The following is a 19,570-nucleotide window of genomic DNA, read 5'->3' as shown; positions in this document are numbered from 1 at the left end:
ATGATCTAGATATTCTTATTGTCAACATAACACATAAGATATTATGATGGTATTTATCCCACCTCTAGGAGAGAGACAGCTTGTTTACCCGGACGACCAGACTAGAGGACGTGTTGGCCGATGCAAAGTCCAAACTAGCCAGCGTGACGGCAGAGAAGGACAGACTGTTTCAGGAGAAGATTGACCTTCATCAGAAGGTGCAGAAGATGACGGTGGACAAGGAACAGCTTCAGAAGGTTCGAGATCAAATGGGATTTGACTATGTCTCAATTTGTGTACCTTTTAGTTTTGTAAATTCAACAAGACTAGTATTAGATGTTTGCATCATCTAGTTCTACATCCTTATTGGAAAAATAATGTTTCAACTTTCTAAGACAATAAATGTGGTACAGAATGCACAGAAAGATACACTCAAACCTGTACAAGTAGGCACCTCTACATAAGGGCCACCTGGCCAGTGTGGCCATATTTTGGTGGTCACTTACTAGATAATCTATCTATTGACACAAGCACATAGACCTCTTAAACCTCTTAGAAGTTTTACTGGCCTCCAGAATGATTTTAGGGTAGTTTTGACTGCAAGAAAGTTTATTGGTCCAATCTTTGAGTCTTTTATCTCACTGTTAATTCTTTGTTTTCCTTTACTGAAGGAATGTAATATCATGTTAATTGATGTTTCACTTAGGCCAAACATGCGGTAGAAGAACAGTGTACAGAGCTACACGTGGACCTGGCACAGGCCAAGCTGTCTGCAGACAAGAACAACCAGGAGAAACTCCGGGTAGAACAGGAGCTCAATGCTGTCAAAAAGGTAACATCTAGAGCTGTTGGCTTATGATTTATATGTCATGAATATAATTTATGTCTTTGTTTCACTTTGGGCTTTGATTTTTTTTGTAGGGGACTTGAATCCTTACAAACTCTACAATACTGTACATTTTTGTGGTTCTGACATAGCCTGTGTTTTACACATAGCCATAGTCAAACTGTGTACGATTACATCTCACCTCACCTCACCTCACCTAACCTCACCTAACCGGTCCCATAGCCTCACCGCTTGTAGGGGTAGCAATGCCATCAATTACAATCATTACATCTGCAACATACATATTAAAGCATCCAAAATGGCATTATTGTTGAACTCACTACACTCTTGGTAATGAACTCACTAGACTGAAAAAGGCTGTCACTTGTTAGATAGAAAATCAACAAATAAAACTATAAAAACCATTTGGGACCCTCTCAGGTGAGTGAAGACCTGTCCAGTGAGCTGTCGATGGTCAAGCACAACTTGGAGAAGGCCCAAGAGCTGAACAAACAACTTGAGTCCAGCAAACGCCTGGCAGCACAACAGCAGTTGATGTTGGAGGGGGAGCTGAAGAGGGTCACACAGGACAAGGACCTACTGAACAAGGTATGTAGTGCTGTCCAGCAATTGATAGACTAAAGAGGACTCTCTAGCAGATCCTTCATTATGTTGTGTCAACATGGCTCAGGATTAAGGTGTCTTTTTAAGGTCCAAGACACTGCTTTCTTTTTTTATTGCAACCCTTTTTTTTTACTGCTGAATAAGTAAATTTTTATGTAAAAGTAAATCATTCTAGTGATGCTGAAGAAGAGTGATGGATGTCACTCAAAACATCTGGAAGTAAATCTCCATTTTTATCAAGTAGTAGAGATTGAATTGTATTTGAATAAATGAATTTGAATATGTGAATGAAGGAGTTTCTTTGCTTTATTTGTCCCTGTAGTCCTTTGAGAGGTTGAAGAAGGAGCAAGAGACAGACAGAGAACGGTGGGATGAGCAGCAAAGGAACCTCAGGGTAAGTAAAGGGAGAGAGCACATTTTGTAGAAAAATAGACATGACAATGATATTAATGGAAGGGTTACTAATTTATGAGGGATGTATTGTGGTTGGTCTGTCTGTTTTTTCACAGGTATAAAATGTAATATATATTTCCATATTCTAGTCATGTTCACCAATGTACAAATGTAATATTACTTAAAACCTTATTTGCATTAATTAGCTACATGAAACAAGACAAATGAGAAACTCTTCGGGCAAGTAATGAATTGATGAACCTGATTTCTTGCTTGTTTTTGTGTAGGAAACATTGCAGGAGCTGAGAGACAACAAACAACAGCTGGACACAAGAACAAGGGAGCTTGAGAAGGGGGTGGTGATGCAGCAGTCTGAGAAATCATCTTACTCATTGTAAAATTAGACAAAAACATAGAGTACTTTTTGCCCAACAAACATGTACCTATGTATACATGTATGTTGTATGTATGTATCAAGGAAGATAAAATAGCTTTTTTATAAGAACATAGGGGCAGTAGGCTGTTATCCACTGTGTCTCGGGTACGGTATTGGAGGGCTCTCACTTTCCACCACATTTACCTCCCGAACAGAAGTCAGCTTACCATTTTTACACCTGGGTGGAGTGAAGAAAGTCATGTAAAGTGCCTCTCCTAAGGGCACAAGATTGCTAGTATGACAGGATTCAAACCCAGGACAGGATCTCTGAGTTCTAGACCAAACACCCTGCATGACAACACAAATGTATAAAAGTTGACAATGCAAATTGCCTTTTCAGAAACTGTCCCTTGCGAATGAGGAGCACCAGTACACCATGGGCCAGGTGCAGGCGGAGTGTGCGGAGTGGAGAGACACGTGCGAGCGGCTGACGGGCATGTTTGAGAGGAAGGAGGACGAGGCGCGAAATCTGCAGCAAAAGTTACAGGACATTCAGGAGAAGGTAGGGAGGACTTAGTGTAGGTGTTTTCTAAAGTTTTCTAAAGTTCACCACATAAAAAATTTGCTTGCCCGAACTAACTTTTTACTTGCAGCAAAAGTTACAGGACATACAGGAGAAGGTAGGGAGGACTGAGAAGACGGGTTCAGGGTTGCACAAGTTTTCGAAAATTCACTACATAAAAAAATTTGCTTGCCCGAACTATCATGTCCTTAAGCCCGATCCCATAGCAGAAATCTGCAGCAAAAGTTACAGGACATTCAGGAGAAGGTAGGGAGGATTGAGAGGGTGTGTTGCTGCAGTACTTCACTGTGTTGCTAGATGGATCTTTTGGACCCATCACTATCATGTCCTTAACTCCGATCTCATAGTCCCGCCCACCTCTGTCAAAGCTTCGAAATGCAATATAAATGTACAGAAATGCAGAATATCTAATGTACATATTTAGACACTCCCTTATTGGCTATCGTTGGTTGAACAGCTAATTGTGATGGACAGCCAGTCTTTTACTAAAAAAGACACAGGAACACCTTAAGTTGGGAACCAAGACTATGGATGTAGAAAAAAAAAGAAGGTACACTGATGGTGTCTTGCTGCCTGTCCCTGGTGCTGAAAACCAAATTGCACTGCATGTCAATTAGTGCTGAAAGGCTTTCCATTGGAAGTCCCTTGTTGCACATCATGCTAGCTGTAGTTCTGCATGAAGGAAATGGTATGTGATATGAGGTGCTGTTCCTAGGAGAACATTGGTGACCCCTTGAACATAGTTTTCTTTTGAACACAGCCTTATTGTTATGGTATACAAACATTTTGACAGTCTGTCTGTTATTTTAATTAATGCATATATAACATTTGTGCTAACAGTGCCATGTGAACTTGGCCTATCAGTGCACAGTTAAGTTGGCCCACTGTAGTGTAACTGTTCTGACAATAATTTGTTCTTGAATATTAGCGTTACCACTGCTTTGTGACGAAACAGCAAGGATGCGGTCCCAAATCTGACTGTCATATCCTTGCTGCATCCTGACCACATCCCTACTACAAAGACAGCAGACAGACTGTCAAACTGACTGTATAGAGGAAAACTATGTTCAATTGATTCACTGAGCTGGTAAAACTATTTACGGATCGGTGACTCTTGTTTCAGAACTCTGCCCTGAGAATGGAGCAGCAGCTGAGGACCATGAAGGAGGCGGAGCTGACTGAAGCCCAGCAGGAGATTGACAGGTGAGAGAGCATGATGAGAAAAAGTCACTGATGTGGCAGCTAGCTAACCTGGGACTTGCACTCTGGCTAGTTGAATATTGCGGTAAATTGTGAAGACATATTAATTATTGTTGATGACAACAATGCTGGTTTCGTAAGGTTTCAACAAAAAAAAAGAATTTTGATTGAGGGTGCATTACCATTGCCACGATAGCCAACAGATCTTTCTCTAGCATTGAAAAATTGAATATTTAATTGCCATCATACTAGTCTATAGTTCTTTGTACTCGTTGGATAGTAACAGTACTTGACAATACCGCACAAACTGACATGAAGCACCTGTGTTGTACAGGCTGGGTGAAGAGAAGCAGAGACTGCAGCAGGAGAATGCAGAGAACCAGCAGGTCATCAGGCTGTTAGAGATGCAGAAAAACATCCTCACTAAGGTAGACACCACCGGTCATGCATAATACACACAATCTAAGTCCAAGCTTTAGTAGCCATCTGTATCAGATTCTGTATTTTTATGTGAACAAAGGGTGATTTGATACACCTATACAAAACTTATAATGGTTGTACTTCATGCCTACTTCATCTACACAACAAATAGTTACATCAGGTTGTTAAATCACTGGATAACGGAGCTCTCACTAGCAAAGGGTTAGTCCCTAGCCAACATTCTGGTAACCTTCTTTCACCTTCTTCAGGGCAGTACTAACCTGTTCTAGCTGCAATGCAAGCTAAACCAGTCTGTATTGTCCTGAAGAAAGATAGGCATCATCACCAACAAATTGACTAGGTACCAATTACAAACACCTGGTTATGTGTACACAGAATGTTGTTATCTCCTGATGCTATACTCATACATTGCTATGTTTCTCCAGCCCCAGCCAGGCTCAGAGCCTTACGAGCAGCTCCAGGCAGAGGTGGACAGGATGAAAGCAGAACTGACACTGAACCAGTGGGTCTCTTTCTCTTGTAGTTCTCAGTATTTTCTAGTATCTGGTCTTTCTGTTAGAGAAGTCAGGAAAACAGATGCATTTTTCTTTGTCTTAGGTGTTCTTGAATGATATATTGTGTAATGAATGCAATATAAGCACCTTAAGATAGATTTTCTTGCACCTTCATATATTATTGTGTAAGTTTGTTTCATATCTGCTTTACTGATTGTAGTCAAAATACAATATTGTAATTTTTCACAATGTCTTTTTGTCACTCTAGGGACAAACTAGAAGAGCTACAAAGAGATAGGACTCAGCTGATACAACAGATAGAAGAATTAATGGTCAGTGTCTTTCTTTGCATCTTTGGACTTCCATATCTTGTAGATGTTTTCTTGACCAATGTATAGTTTTAGAATTGAGGGGGCTGCTCTATGTTTGGATATCATTAAGCAGTCCATTGGTCCCTTTCCATCAACTATGATGCCTTTGGGACATTGAACTTGTTTGAAAGTAATATGTGACACATTCACACAGCCTCTTTCCTGAATGCTTCAAATAGAAATTGTAGTTTGTGAAAACTTTGATTGTGCAAGAGAATTTAAAAAAAAATGAAAAGTCAAAATAATGTATTTTTTCTGTGGCCTCAAGTGACCAAATTCACTGATTATATTACTGATTATATACTCAGGCGGAAAAAGACTCCAGCCTTTCCATGGATCGCACCAAGATGTCGGAGATCCTGATCAACCACCCGACCATCCGGACAGCCGAGCTGGACGAGCGCTGCCAGGCTCTGGAGAGGGAGAGACTGAACCTGCAGGGGGTCAACGATGACATCAAACATCAGCTCACCAGGCTGGAGAAGGTCTGTACATGGCTGCCATGTCTGTGGAATGTGCCATAATTAACTGTTTACATAAAATTGTACTGCATACTATGACTTGCTTGGTGAAATTGACATGTTTTAACAATTAAATTTGTTACAGAACCAACAACAACTTCTCTGCTAAAATTCTACGATGCACAGTCGTCTGCAATGCTGGTAGCAGACTGTTGCTTTTGTGAAATTTGTCATATGCAGAAGCTTTCCAATTTCCAATCATAGAGTATAAAGCAACATGCATTTTATTTGCCATACAGAAAGCATAATCCACATAATGCATTGTATATTTTGGTAACGTTTTCTGTATATGGAAACTATCTTTGCTCTGATATTCTGTTACTGAATTTTTTGCTATCGTGTGATTTTTCTCATGTATATAGAGAAAAACATGTATGACATAAATGGCAAGCTTTATTGAAGGAAAACTTGTGATTGACATAGTAAGGACAAGTCAAAAACCAGACTTGTCATGCATACCCTGTGGTTTTTGCTGTCTCGCTAGGAGAATGAGGTATTGCGGCAGAGGCTGTCTGCCGCCGATTCTCCCAGTGGAACAGACACCAACCCAGCCCTGTTACAGTAAGTCCACCTGAGTGTGTGGAGTGTTACAGTAAGTCCACCTGAGTGTGTGGAGTGTTACAGTAAGTCCACCTGAGTGTGTGGAGTGTTACAGTAAGTCCACCTGAGTGTGTGGAGTGTTACAGTAAGTCCACCTGAGTGTGTGGAGTGCACGGCTACAGCTGTACTAACATGTGCCAATCATCACTAATCATGGTGGAAACGTTTTGATTCAAGGACATCGTGCGGTGATTTGATTGACACTTCATTGCATTCTGTGCTGCATGCTTGGTGACATGATACTTGATGACTTTGATTGATGTTAAAAGTTCTTGCAGCTTGCATGTACTTTTGTTTCTTTGTTATCAAAGTGTGGTGTTTAATTTAGTGCAATAATAAAGTGTAGAAAGAATGTTTGGTTTCTCAACAATGTCTCAGCAATTTCTAAGGAGGCAACATTTTGCAGAAGTGAGGTTTTGCTGTACATCAGTTTCTGGTATGTGCACGACCTTTATCACAACACTTAAGAACTTGTTGCAGTGGTTCTGACAATCTTGCCCATGATCCTCAGGTTGCAGCGAGAAAACGAGAGATTTCAGGAAGATTACAGGCGCTTGAAGGCCTCATACAATGAGCTAGAGAACAGACACCTCAGGTGGGTAGATTGGTCAAGCCCACTTTTTATTAGTGTTCTGAGCAATTGACTATTGGGCAACCAAAAATGGATTTGTGTTACCCATGATTTCATAATTGGAATATAATGCGTGATGCAAAACTATGATTTACAAGACAAGGAAACACGCGAAAGGTAAAAAGAAATTGTTGTCTGTCTTCAAAATTTGTCAAATGTTTTTGTGCTCAGCAGTCACAGTGGAAAGGGGTGTCAGCATACTGTATGAACTCTTTTCCCCCCTTTGGATTTTATTTTAGTACAGGACACAATGAAATCCCACAATAACTTATCATTGAATTTTGCATTTTTTTTTTCAGATTAATATCCAGTCCAGAGAGTCCAGGAGATAGAAGTGAGTGTTTGAAAAGTTTTATGTAATGATAGACTTCTCATTTGTAGTTTCAGTCCATTTCTTTATGTCTTATGTTTCATCATATTGAGATGTTTTTGGTAAAATTTATTTCAGGTGATGACTCAAAACAGATGAAGAAAGAAATAACAAGATTAGAGAGCCAGGTGAGTGTTTTAACCACCGAAAGGCTGTCAGAAAGGACAAGACCAGAGTCTTTTTGAGAAATTCAGCACCAAGCACAGATTCAGATCTTGTTTAAAAATACCTTAAAAATTCGGCAGGAAGGACAGGGCCAGTGTTTTTTTTAGTAATTCATGACCAAGTAAAGGGCCAGAGACTTGAATGAGAGATTCATCTCAGGGTCAGAACCTACTATAAAAATTCAGCACCGAGGACAGGGTCAGAGCCTGTAATGAGTAATTCAGCACCACGGACAGGGTCTAAGTTTTGTGTTAGAGCTTCAGCATGAAGGATGGGGCCAGAGTTTCTGTTAGAAATTCAGCAGCAAGGACAGGTCTAGAGCCTGTTATGAGAAATTTAGCACCAGGGACAGTGACAGAGCTTCTCATTAGAAATTCAGCATATAGTACAGGACCAGAGTCTTATGAGATTTTCAGCACCATGGACAGGGCTAAGCATATCATGAGAAATTCAGTATTGTGAGAAATTCAGCACCAAGGACAGGGTCAGAGCTTGTTATGAGCAATTCAGCATGAAGGATAATACCAGAGCCTTTTATAAGGAATTCAGTATTGTGAGGAAGTCAACACTAAAGAGAGTGCCAGAGTCCTTTCCAGCACCAAGGACAGGACCAGAGCCTGTTATGAGATTTCATCCTCAAGGAAATGGTCATTTTTTAAAACTTTGGCCAGAGCGTAGCATGAGAAATTTAGCATCAAGGACAGTGACAGAGCCTCTTTTGAGAAATTCAGCACCGAGGACAGGACCAGTGTCTGTTATGAGAAATTCAGCACCAAACACTAGGTCAGGATTGGAACTGGTGGTATGGCTGTCAGAGACAGAACCAGAATAGTAACATTTACACCATTAGCATCAGGTCAGGTTCTCTGTGGTTTCTATGTTTCAAAGACTGTTTATCTTTCCCCAGGTGTCTCTACAGAGAGGCCAGATAGTATTGCTAGAAAACTCCAAGAGAAGGCTAGAAGACCAAAACAGTAAGTCTATCAAAAAGATATTCATTTGCTACTTTGTAGCACATGTTGTTTGTGTCAACTTACTTCAACATCTGATTTGTTTTTCTGTATTGAAATTTTTTGAACTGATGATATTTCCTTGGCATTTGTGACTGCTTCATCAATTGAAAATCAACCTATTTCAGAAAAACTAGAGGCAAAGGTGCAGGAGTTAGAGGAAAGAGAATACAACGAATCCTTCCCGGGAAAGTAAGTCATTCTAGCTCATCTCAAGTTTATAATACCTTTGCTCAGGAAACTATGCACAGTTGTTTGTTTGTTTACTTTGTTTTGCCTGCATTTCACCTTGAATGCTTTCAATTGGGAAAGAGTAGATTTCTCATAAAGAATAATAACTACATGTACATGTACATGTACATGCAGTGACAAGAGGTAACTGTGACATTCCCACTTTTTTAGTATCAAGTGCCTTTTTCATAAAGAATGCAGTTCTACAGTAGTCACAAGAAAGCAAAACTATCCTTTTACATGTCTGTCTACAGCAAGCACACAGTCACATTGATACAAACTATACATCTTGCCATAGATATGTGTTCTGAGAATCACCTTGTATCACATTATATGTATCATAAACGTAAGCTTTTTGGTTATTGCTTGATACGTATCCTATATCATTTGTAATGAATCCTTCTTTATGACATAGGAGTATACAGGAGGGGAGTAGCCAGAAAACACACAGCCGCTCCAGTGGGGATGGAAGGTGAGCCCTGTCTACCTGCTTCTTCTGTAAAGCCTCTTTAGCTGTTCTCAGAATGAGGCAGAATTGACACTATTCTTGCTGCTGCAGAATTATGTCCCTAGTCCATGGGAAGAAAATTTTAGAGACAACATCCACTGACTCAAAATCTAATGCAGGAGCATGAAGAACTATGTTTCCAATGGGCAAAAAGAAACAAGGGGTCTAAATTTTCAATCTAGAGACCTTAAGCATTGCAACAAGAATTGAAGAGACAAAATATGATATTGCAGATAACAGACATTTTCTTGTCATGTTGGCTGGAACAAAAGTTGTTGTTTTTTCCTAAATCTGGCAAAAATCAATGTACACAGGGATGTAATCCATAAAATCTACTTGACACTGCCTTGTGCTGGTACATTTGTATTGTGAGTTTTTTCCAACTACCTGATGTGTGTTTCCATAGCAGTGGTGCTGCAGACGAGGAGAGGACAGTGCTAATAGAGAGGCTGAAGGGGGAGAAGGAGAAGTTCCGCCGTGAGGTGGAGTCGCTGTCCTCACAGCTCAAGGATGCTGAGACCATCCAGGACAAACAGGAGAAAGTCATCAAGAGCATGAAGGAGGTATGATGCACACTTTGTATCACCTTATTACCTCTTCATATGGAGGTTTTGTTCTCGACATGTCTGTCTGTTGTACTGGCTTGTGTTCATAGTTATTCAATGCTAGTTCACCTAATCGCCTTTGTCCATGGGGTAAGCCATATAGTGTTAATGGATGTCAAGTTGACGGGTTGTGTTTTCAAACTGTAGTTACCCCATGGATTAAGGTGAACTAGCATTAAATGCACTGTCAGTAGAGTGGTAGGAAGTGAATGGGAAGATGATGTTACCACAAATGTTAGCAATGCAGAAGTAACAACAAGAAACATCAGACATAAGGTAATGGGGTCGATGGAAGAGAACACTTATTCACTGGCCTAGGGAGGTATTGTTTTTGGTCTGTATGCACATTTTTACAGTTCTATATCATTCTAGTCACATTCATAGTAAAGTAATATTAATCAGAAAATTATTTTCATCATCAATGATCTACAATCAAACAAGACATAAAGCATATGAGAAACCGAAATGATTGACATATGTTTTGTAGGAACTTGAAGATGAGAAGATGCGCAAGCCCAAAAAGATTAGGGTAAGGCTTTATTTTGATGTCATAACTACACATAGAACTTTCCTTTTTTCATCAGTAGAACTATATAACAATGTGATGTAATAGTAATAAACATTACAAAATTGTAACAATACAGGATATAGGGATGAATTTGTTTTGATATAGCAGAGTTTCATTAAGTTGGATATGGCTATTTCTCATACATTTTTTCTCTTAATGCTTGATTTATCCCGTCAGAAGCCTTTTTATGATTCTTTTCTCCTTTTCCCTACTTCATTTTTCATGTTATGATTTAATTTGATTTTATTTGACCAATCAGAAATCCAATAGATATTGCTTTTCCCTTTCTCTGCAATAGTTCTTGGACGAGTTGCAACCAGCACAGGTAAAGGCTATAGCGATGTAATAGTAATAAACATTACAAAATTGTAACAATACAGGATATAGGGATGAATTTGTTTTGATATAGCAGAGTTTCATTAAGTTGGATATGGCTATTTCTCATACATTTTTTCTCTTAATGCTTGATTTATCCCGTCAGAAGCCTTTTTATGATTCTTTTCTCCTTTTCCCTACTTCATTTTTCATGTTATGATTTAATTTGATTTTATTTGACCAATCAGAAATCCAATAGATATTGCTTTTCCCTTTCTCTGCAATAGTTCTTGGACGAGTTGCAACCAGCACAGGTAAAGGCTATAGCGAAGAAATGTATGGTGTAATGGTAGTATGGCTAAGGGGACTTGGTCTGTTCTTAAATGCTAGAAATGTATGGTAAAACAAAGACCCCCATACAGGTATAAGCAGTTAGGAAGCAAGGAAGATACTTGATACTACAATGCACGTCACGTTTGCATGCTATAGAGTATTCCTTGCATGCATTCTATGTTGAACACTTCGATTTCAGAAGAATTGTTTCTAACTCTTGCAACTAACTCTGCATGAAGTGGTAAACTTGCATGGATATATCAAACAGAGGTGAGATGGCTTGAAAGAGCTACAAATGTATGAGTCTCGTTCTCTGGTGACCACATAAAGTTCTTTTGAAAGGGCATTGAGACTGCCAATCATTGTCCTTTCTGATAAAGTGACATACTACCCTATCCTCTAGTGGTACAATCAAATCTGCCCAAGAAGACCACTCAAGGGACCAATAAAATCTGATAATGTGGACAGGACTTAAAGACTACCAAAAATTTGTCAAATTGGCCAAGTGGTCCTTATCTAGAGGTAGTCTAATTGTACAGGTTTGACTGTAGCTCCCCCTACCCTATTAAACATTGTGTCCTGATGTAAAATGTGTTCTGTGTTGCAGGAGTCGATGGACGAGGTGGGTGCAGAACTGCTGCACGTCCGAGGGGAGCTACAGAAGGTTTGGGACATGATCCATGTCAAGGATGGGGAGATAGAGCAGTACAGCAGACACCTGGAGGAGGCACGAGCAAAGGTAGGGCTGGGGAGGACTAGTCTGTGTAATACAAACTCTGCTGTCCAAGCAGAGGAACAGTCCTCAAGGAGGTTGACTGGGTGTTGTTTGGTGGGCTGGTATAAGCGAGTTTTAATCAGGCTAGAGGGGGACCAATGGCTCAAAAAAGTTGTCATATCTTCAATAGAATAGGTTCATTATTGTATAATCTTGTTATTCAGAAATGTTTGATCAAATGAACTAGTTCTGGCTTCTGGATACATTTCAATACAAAGTATACGCCATGCATGCAAAGTACGTTTGAATTACTTGATGGAAACAATGTGATACAAGTAGAAGCCTGTATGATAACCCAGAATGTCAGAACACATATCAATGTAATCAGGGGTCATGTATGAAATAATGTAAGATATCACCCTGTCCACAACATCATCATCATCATCGGTCGGCTGCTTCTTCCATGCTTCTTCCATGCTCTTCTGTCGGCAGCTAGATGTCGTATATGCTTTGTGGTCATATGGTCATTAAAGTCTTCTAGGCGCTGTTGAATATACTTTAGATGGGAGGTAGCTTGGCGTCCTTGCCTGCGTTTCCCGTGCGTTGGAACAAAGAGGGCATCTCAAATTCTAAAATTCTTGTTACAGCTAGCAGAGGTGCAGCTAGACAAGGACAGATTGCAGCAGAAAGTGGACAGCCTACAGAGACAAGTCCTCAGCAAGTGAGTAACTCATAGATGTGTTATTTCATATACTGTGATGGCAATATGGAGGTAGATCCTGTGCTTAATGCATTATCAACTAGAAAGGCCGACATTTGCTTAAGAGCAAATACAGCATATTTCAGCCATACCCCTTTCCACGCAACATTGGACTGTTCCAAATCACCCCTGCGCAAAAATGGAACATCCTCTTAACAGTACATTATCCCCCAAAGTGGACTGGTATTGTGAATTGATTCCAGGTAAAAACAGAGCTTGCTTCTATTTTTCAGAAAATGACAATAATCACACCTTCCATTCAGAAAATTTTCATCATGACTGAAAATTGTCGAATGACTTCATGTAATGTCATTAACAATTTTCAGTACGATAACTAGGTGTAAGTTTAAAAAAGTATAAGCTCCTTGTGATGTGGGTACATTTATTATTGCAGAGAACTTTTTTTATTCAAGTAGGGCATACGATTTAATAATTATCAAGCAGGTGCAGGTACTGTAGGAGCGTTTGTTTTCTTCAAGCTGTAAAACTGTTAAACTGTTTTACTTTGTATGCAATCAGCCATCGAGCCTATTCTTATTTTAGTTTAACAACTTCCTGCCAGACCCGGAAGATACGATTGAACCTTGTTCGAGGATTTATTTTCGTCTGTCTGGTCAGTCTGTTCATACCCTGGCGCTGAGAGTGTTTTATTGGGCTGAAACTCTGGCAGTTTAAAGTTACTTACAATTTAAATGTTCAAAGTTTATGTCAAACAACAACAGCACTAGGAAATGTGGCCACTATAGACAGGTGGTCACTATAGAGAAAATGCTGATCTATTGACTAGGAGCCATACGTTACACATGATTTCAGTACACTGATCATTAATCATATAAACATTGCACAGGTAAGCCAATTGTTTAGATGTACAATTAAGTTCAAATAATTCTGAAGAGAAATATTGATGAGAAAATAATCATTCTCGCCACTGTCTAACTTATAATTACGTATCAAAACTAAACGCAGATTTTCTAACTAACGCACCTTTCGCCGACTTCATCAAAGGACCGCCGGCTATCAATCAAACACGGCTGTTGATTAGACTTAGAGTTTCAAACAGTCATGTGCTGTGTGCCAGTTGACAGCGAACTTCATGCTACGTGATGTTTTACATTGCTTGGACCTTCTTTCCTACAGCGGTGCTTCTACAAAATGTTTAGACTGTAACACTGAGTCCCACATGTTTTATAGAATAGAATTTGACGCAGAACAGCATTTTTTGCTGGGTATTTTTCTTGAAACATGTCCGTGGGAATATCAGCGAGGCAGCGACGTAGGGATATCAGACCGTCAACAAAAGTCGCACGGCGGCTAACGGCGCAGCGAAGATACTAGCGCTATAAATAAGCGCTTCAACTAAGGATGGCAACCCGTACAATATTTTTGTATACTGTTGAGCTAAGTAAAGTTTGTTGTTTATGAGGTTTTAGTTGTCTTTGAAGCTTTGACCCGAAATATTTTAAAGTCAAACTGCTGAAGAGAAGTAAGTGACTGCTACGATTATCGTAGATATGGCCCTAAAAAAAACTGATAAAAGAAGCCTTCTCAATAGTCTAAAATGCAAGAGCTTCCGGGGGGGCTTCGCCCACCTGGGTCCCCCCCACAGTGGCCCTGCCCCTGGACCCCGCCAGGGACATTCGGCGGCCCCCGGACCCCTGTCCGACGCTTTGAAAAAATCCTGGCGAGAAGTCTGTACGGCCTGAGTCTTCAAGTTAACGTATTGTGTGGTCCCGCTTATGAATATTAATTAGCCTTCGCTTTCCTCTTCGCTGATTGGCTGAACCATTAATTGAATTAACTCTTCCTGCCGGCTAGACGCAGGTGCAGATGTCGGCTCTGTGGGGTGAACGTCCGAAAGGTCATGGCATGGAGAACGAAAGAAAACCAATTTCCCCCCAAAAAAGTGCTGTAATTAAGCCTTTTACAGTACTTTATGCCAAAAATTTCACTTGGATCATTTTACCAACTATCTTATGCCTATCTGTATCAAATGTTACTCATACCAGGGTACAGGGGTGCAAAATATACCGTTATAAGACCGTCAACAACAGTCGCACGGAGCTAACAGCGCAGCGAAAATACCATCGCTAGCGTTTCAACTTCGGATAACAAGTTATAAGTACTGTTGAACTCAGTAACGTTAAAGTTTGCTTTTAGTTGCCTTTGACGGTTTGACCTGAAATAGTGTTACGCTAAACTCCTGAAGAGAAGTTAAGTGACTGCTGCGATTATCATAGATATGCCCCTAAGAACTGATACAATATAAAGCCTTCTGAATAGTCTAAAATGCGAGAGCCTTAGGCGGGCTTCGCTCCCCCTGGTGGGAACACTGCTATATGCGGGATCATGAGGCCCCGCTTATGAATATTAATTAGCCTTTGGCCTCCTCTTCGCTGATTGGCTACGTCTTTGATTCAATTAACTCTCCGGCTGACGCGCACAGGTGTGGCTCTGTGCGGGGTCACGGAAGGTCACGTCAGGAGGCCAAAAGAAAACAAATTTCCCCTCAGAAAAGTGCCAAAATTAATCATTTTAAAGTTGTTTATGTCAAAAAATTTGACTTGAATCTTGTTACCAAGTATCTAATGCCTATCTATACCAAATTTCAGGTCATTTAATTGTAATACCAGGGTACAGGTGCCAAAAGTGTCCTTTTTTGGTCAAAAATTGGCCAAAAATAAGCATTTTGTTGCACTGTACACCAAAAGTGTTATTGAATTTATATGAAGGGATTATCAAGGCACATCTGTGTCAAATTTCAGCTCATTCGGTTGCAATACCAAGGTACAGGAGCCAAAAGTGTCCTTTTTTGGTCAAAAATTGGTCAAAAAATCCCAAAAATAAGCATTTTGTTGTACTGTACACCAAAAGTGTTATTGAATTTATATGGGGGCATTATCAGGGCACATCTCTGTCAAATTTCAGCTCATTTGGTTGTAATACCAGGGTACAGGGGCCAAAAGTGTCCTTTTTTGGTCAAAAATTGGTCAAAAAATCGCAAAAATAAGCATTTTGTTGTACTGTACACCAAAAGTGTTATCGAATTTATATGGGGGCATTATCAAGGCACATCTCTGTCAAATTTCAGCTCATTTGGTTGTAATACCAGGGTACAGGGGCCAAAATATACAGTTTTGGTCTAAAATTGACCAAAAAATCTCAATAAAATCATTTTAGAGGCAGATATGAAAAAACTGAGAAAAAATCATCAAGGTATTGGCCCATTCTACCCCTGTGCCAAATTTCAGGTCATTCGGTCCAGGAACGGCGGAGATGAATCACTTTGAAGATTTGACAGGAGAAGAAGAAGAAGAAGAAGAAAGAAGAAACATTACGAATACAATATATTTCACCATACTATGTATGGCTGAAATATAAAAATGTTGTGTGTCAAAAAGCAAATGAAAGGTGTGCTAATCATTCAAAATGAAGTCACTACTATTGATTGTGATAACCTGGTCGTTGTGGAAAAGCTTAAATCACAGGGTAAATTGTATGATGACTGACTCTCATTTTATGAAAATTCTCTTTTGAAGGGAGGAAATCATCACAGAACTAAGAAATGAAAAGAACAGCTTACAGGGGCAACGTAGAGGCTCAGGAACATTAGCAGAGAAACTGGAATGGTGAGTATTCATATTTTTGCTTTTGAAGTGATTGTTGTTCTACTATTATTTAACTGGCAATTGGTTATGTCTGACCAAACCAAATTCACAGAACATCAGGAGTTAATGTAATAAAGTCATGTCCTCTCTTCCAGTCTGGAAACTGAGAATCAAACATTAAAGGACAAGTGCCATGACCTTGGAAGGACGATTGCTGAGTTAGAAGTCGCTAACAAAGGTAATGTGTTTTATTTTTACTTCATACTTATCTTTTCTTTATCATAGCCTGAAAAAGAAGATCCTTTCGTTCACAATTCAAACTATTTATCACCTTCTTGCCTCAAGGAAGGTAGAAGTGACAGAGGGTCATGGAAACAACAGGTTGAACAAAACACTTGGCTGTTATATGAAGGATCTTGTTATTCAGTGACCTACCAACCTGTTGAAATTTTTCACAGATTTATAATAACCTTTTGCAATAGTTAACTGCATTTTGCCCAACAATTTGTATAATTCCAACAGTATTCTTTCGTCAAAAAAAAAAATTTCCCTCAATTTCTGCTTCCAGATCTTTCAAGAAAGTTTGAGACAGTGTCCAAAGACAAAGCTAGTGCAGACAAGGAGATCAGCAGCTTGAGAAGTAGTATAGCAGAAGGAAGCGGTTCCGATGATGAGAGGAGGCGGCTGGGAGTGGAGTGTACACGGCTGACTGATGAGTTGGACATCAGTGCCCTTGAGTTGGAGGAGAAGACAAAACAGGTACATTATTTTAGCTGTAGATTTGTTTATTTTCCTACCTGCCTACCTAGTCCCTTGACCTCCAGGTCGTTGGGGGGGACAAGGTACATGTAGTTATGAAGATGGAAGATGGAGAGCTTATTTTCACGGTTATTTAATTTTGCAGGATGAGGAGTGGTTGAAACAATTGTGGAGTATAGTAGAAATAGAAGACACACAGTTTGTGGGTGCCATAATTGACTTGTTCACATGGCCAGATACATACAGAATATTTACAAAATGCTTTCCATTTTGAATTCCAGGTGTCATCTTTAGAAAAAAGGTTACAGAATTCACAGGAGCAGCTTCAAAGAGTAAAAGAAGGTATGTATACAACAACTGAATTCACTCAATTCACTCAATTCACATGTACTTTGTTTGGGTCCTGATCTCCATCATTATAATCATTGTTTATTGTTCATCCAAATTAATCCAATGAAGTTAGATAAAGTTTTTCCATCTTGTACTTTTTGTCCTTCAAAGTATTCACTAAGACAGTCCACATGAGACCAGTGTCTCTTTCAATGATGGATCAACCATGTAATGTTCTCTATGGATTAACTGTAATTGTCAGTTTTTTAATATTACTTATTTTTGAGAGGACATTGTCTACATGTACAACTAATCTGGTCAACTTTCTCAATGGTGTTTTGCAGAGAAGAGAGGTCTCGAAGCTAAGGTTGAGAACCTGCAGACAGAAAATGATGAACTAGAAGAGAAACTAAGAAGAGTCCTAACACAGAGGATACTCGGGTAAGTGACTTTCAGTGATCATTATTAGATGAACTTTTTCCTACCCCTCATCAGATGCAATGGTGCAATGGCCGAGTGGGTAGAGTGTTCGCCTTGCATCCGGTAGGTCGCGAGTTCGATCCCTGGCCGAGTCATACCAAAGACTTTAAAAATGGTACATGCTGCTTTCTCTGCTTAGCACTCAGCACTAATGAGGAAGATTATGGAAGTTAAACACACATCACTACCAGCAGACCAGCCCCTTGCTGTAGTGACTTGCACAAATGTGTGGCCAAGGGCTTTGAAGTGGAGATGGGCGCCACCCTAAGCATCTGCATAGATGCACGGGCAACTTTAACTTAAGTTAACTCATCAGATGCCTGCACCCTCTGAAAAGAAATGTCGTGGGGTGGGTTGGTGAATTGCTTATGCTCCCAAAGCAAAAGGAGAACCTTTGAACTGTGTGTCTGAAAAACATCTGCAGTGCTTGTACAAGTTATGAGTACAGTTTTCTTGACAAATGATTAATAATGCACTGCATACTTGATGCCCATTTGACTTGAAAAATGTATTTGGTGATAAGATTGGAATATAAGAATACTGTGCTATGGTATCTTCTCTGTATTTTACAGTGACTCTTCAAAGAAGGAACCATTCTCTGATGACACTGCTCCGCCACACACCAGCTCTGCACCAATCAGCCCAAAGAAGACTGATGCTCCAAATGGCGTGTCCCATGGCAGAACTTCTACCAGCACTCCTGATTGGAGGAAAATCTTTGGCAGGCCGGACGGAGCTGGGAAGAGCCAGGCGGGACAGACCAGTCCAGGGGGTAGCAGCAGAGAGGGGGGGCCGGGTTCACCCGAGGGGGGTCGGAGAAGCCTCCCCAGAACTCCAGGGGGAGAGGAGGAGGAGAAAAGTCCCAGGTCACCTCGGAGGAGCAGTGGCATTCCCAGGTATTTATAAGTATTTTTGGAAGTTAACTGTTAAGTTGATTAAAACAGTACAGTAGAAGCCAGTTAGGTGCACAACAGATTAACGCACACTGTCAACTGCACGGCTGGATAACTTCACATTATTGCACCAGCCAGATAATTGCACGAAATATGCTGGCAAAGAGGCTGTGGAAGTAAACGGCTTCTACTGTATACTAAAAATAGATTTAGACTGGTGTCCCGCCGTATTATAGCTCCCGAGTCTTGAGAGGACTGAAGAGATTTGGGATCTATAGTATGGCTGGATACCAGACTAGAATAGATTGGCTTACTGCAGACTCAATTTCATATGATCACAGTTTATACTAGAAGACTTTAATCTTGTATGCCCAACTGAAAGACATTTGATTATCGGTATGCTTAGTTAAAGAGAAAGAGAAATGGTTTATTCGTTAAAAATCTCTGGCAGCACAAGGCTAATTTGACATTTTAACAATGACTTTTAATAAATTTCTAACAAAACAATGCAATGTGGTGAATAGAAATGTTGTTTGACAGAATGGATTTAAACCAAACAAAAAAAATAAAAAACAGACAAGAATGAGAATCTTTCCCTTCACCCAACTTTTCTTCAGACTAGTGTTGGTTGCTGTTTCGGTGTATCTAAAATAAGTAGTGTGAAGGAGGTATGTTGGTTGCTGTATATTCCCATGCACTAACACTACTATAAGTAATGTGGTGGTGGTGAGTGACTAACCCTGATGCCTGTGTGAGAACAAGTGTGTTGTCTGTTCCTCTAAAGGCTGACTACTCTCATCAACGGAGCTAAACCAACACCCAGACACACGGGGATGCAGCGGTAAGTCATGCAGATGGTTTCTCGGTGATCAGGATGATTGCTC

The 19,570-nt window shown here is 40.0% G+C and overlaps 1 protein-coding gene across 1 annotated transcript in view; it reads left to right on the top strand.

Moving 5' to 3' along the window:
• LOC118432543 (myosin-11-like) overlaps nucleotides 1-19,560 on the top strand; it is a 25,889-nt gene extending 6,329 nt beyond the window's left edge. The window contains exons 3-32 of the mRNA XM_035844166.1: nucleotides 69-236; nucleotides 686-811; nucleotides 1,247-1,414; nucleotides 1,752-1,823; nucleotides 2,110-2,175; nucleotides 2,599-2,760; nucleotides 3,905-3,984; nucleotides 4,316-4,409; nucleotides 4,848-4,924; nucleotides 5,185-5,248; nucleotides 5,596-5,772; nucleotides 6,293-6,369; nucleotides 6,920-7,003; nucleotides 7,339-7,373; nucleotides 7,488-7,537; nucleotides 8,482-8,548; nucleotides 8,713-8,776; nucleotides 9,231-9,287; nucleotides 9,730-9,886; nucleotides 10,416-10,457; nucleotides 10,795-10,821; nucleotides 11,752-11,883; nucleotides 12,507-12,580; nucleotides 16,156-16,245; nucleotides 16,380-16,462; nucleotides 16,793-16,983; nucleotides 17,265-17,325; nucleotides 17,658-17,754; nucleotides 18,366-18,689; nucleotides 19,471-19,560. Coding sequence (XP_035700059.1) covers nucleotides 69-236; nucleotides 686-811; nucleotides 1,247-1,414; nucleotides 1,752-1,823; nucleotides 2,110-2,175; nucleotides 2,599-2,760; nucleotides 3,905-3,984; nucleotides 4,316-4,409; nucleotides 4,848-4,924; nucleotides 5,185-5,248; nucleotides 5,596-5,772; nucleotides 6,293-6,369; nucleotides 6,920-7,003; nucleotides 7,339-7,373; nucleotides 7,488-7,537; nucleotides 8,482-8,548; nucleotides 8,713-8,776; nucleotides 9,231-9,287; nucleotides 9,730-9,886; nucleotides 10,416-10,457; nucleotides 10,795-10,821; nucleotides 11,752-11,883; nucleotides 12,507-12,580; nucleotides 16,156-16,245; nucleotides 16,380-16,462; nucleotides 16,793-16,983; nucleotides 17,265-17,325; nucleotides 17,658-17,754; nucleotides 18,366-18,689; nucleotides 19,471-19,531 — 3,027 coding nt within the window. The 3' untranslated portion in view covers nucleotides 19,532-19,560. The remainder of the gene's footprint in view (nucleotides 1-68; nucleotides 237-685; nucleotides 812-1,246; nucleotides 1,415-1,751; nucleotides 1,824-2,109; nucleotides 2,176-2,598; nucleotides 2,761-3,904; nucleotides 3,985-4,315; nucleotides 4,410-4,847; nucleotides 4,925-5,184; nucleotides 5,249-5,595; nucleotides 5,773-6,292; nucleotides 6,370-6,919; nucleotides 7,004-7,338; nucleotides 7,374-7,487; nucleotides 7,538-8,481; nucleotides 8,549-8,712; nucleotides 8,777-9,230; nucleotides 9,288-9,729; nucleotides 9,887-10,415; nucleotides 10,458-10,794; nucleotides 10,822-11,751; nucleotides 11,884-12,506; nucleotides 12,581-16,155; nucleotides 16,246-16,379; nucleotides 16,463-16,792; nucleotides 16,984-17,264; nucleotides 17,326-17,657; nucleotides 17,755-18,365; nucleotides 18,690-19,470) is intronic.
• Nucleotides 19,561-19,570: the final 10 nt, after the last annotated feature.

This window comes from Branchiostoma floridae, chromosome 2 (genome assembly GCF_000003815.2).
Source record: "Branchiostoma floridae strain S238N-H82 chromosome 2, Bfl_VNyyK, whole genome shotgun sequence".
Lineage (NCBI taxonomy): Eukaryota > Metazoa > Chordata > Leptocardii > Amphioxiformes > Branchiostomatidae > Branchiostoma > Branchiostoma floridae.
Note: the sequence above shows the minus strand (reverse complement) of the source record. Positions and strands in the feature narration are given on the sequence as shown.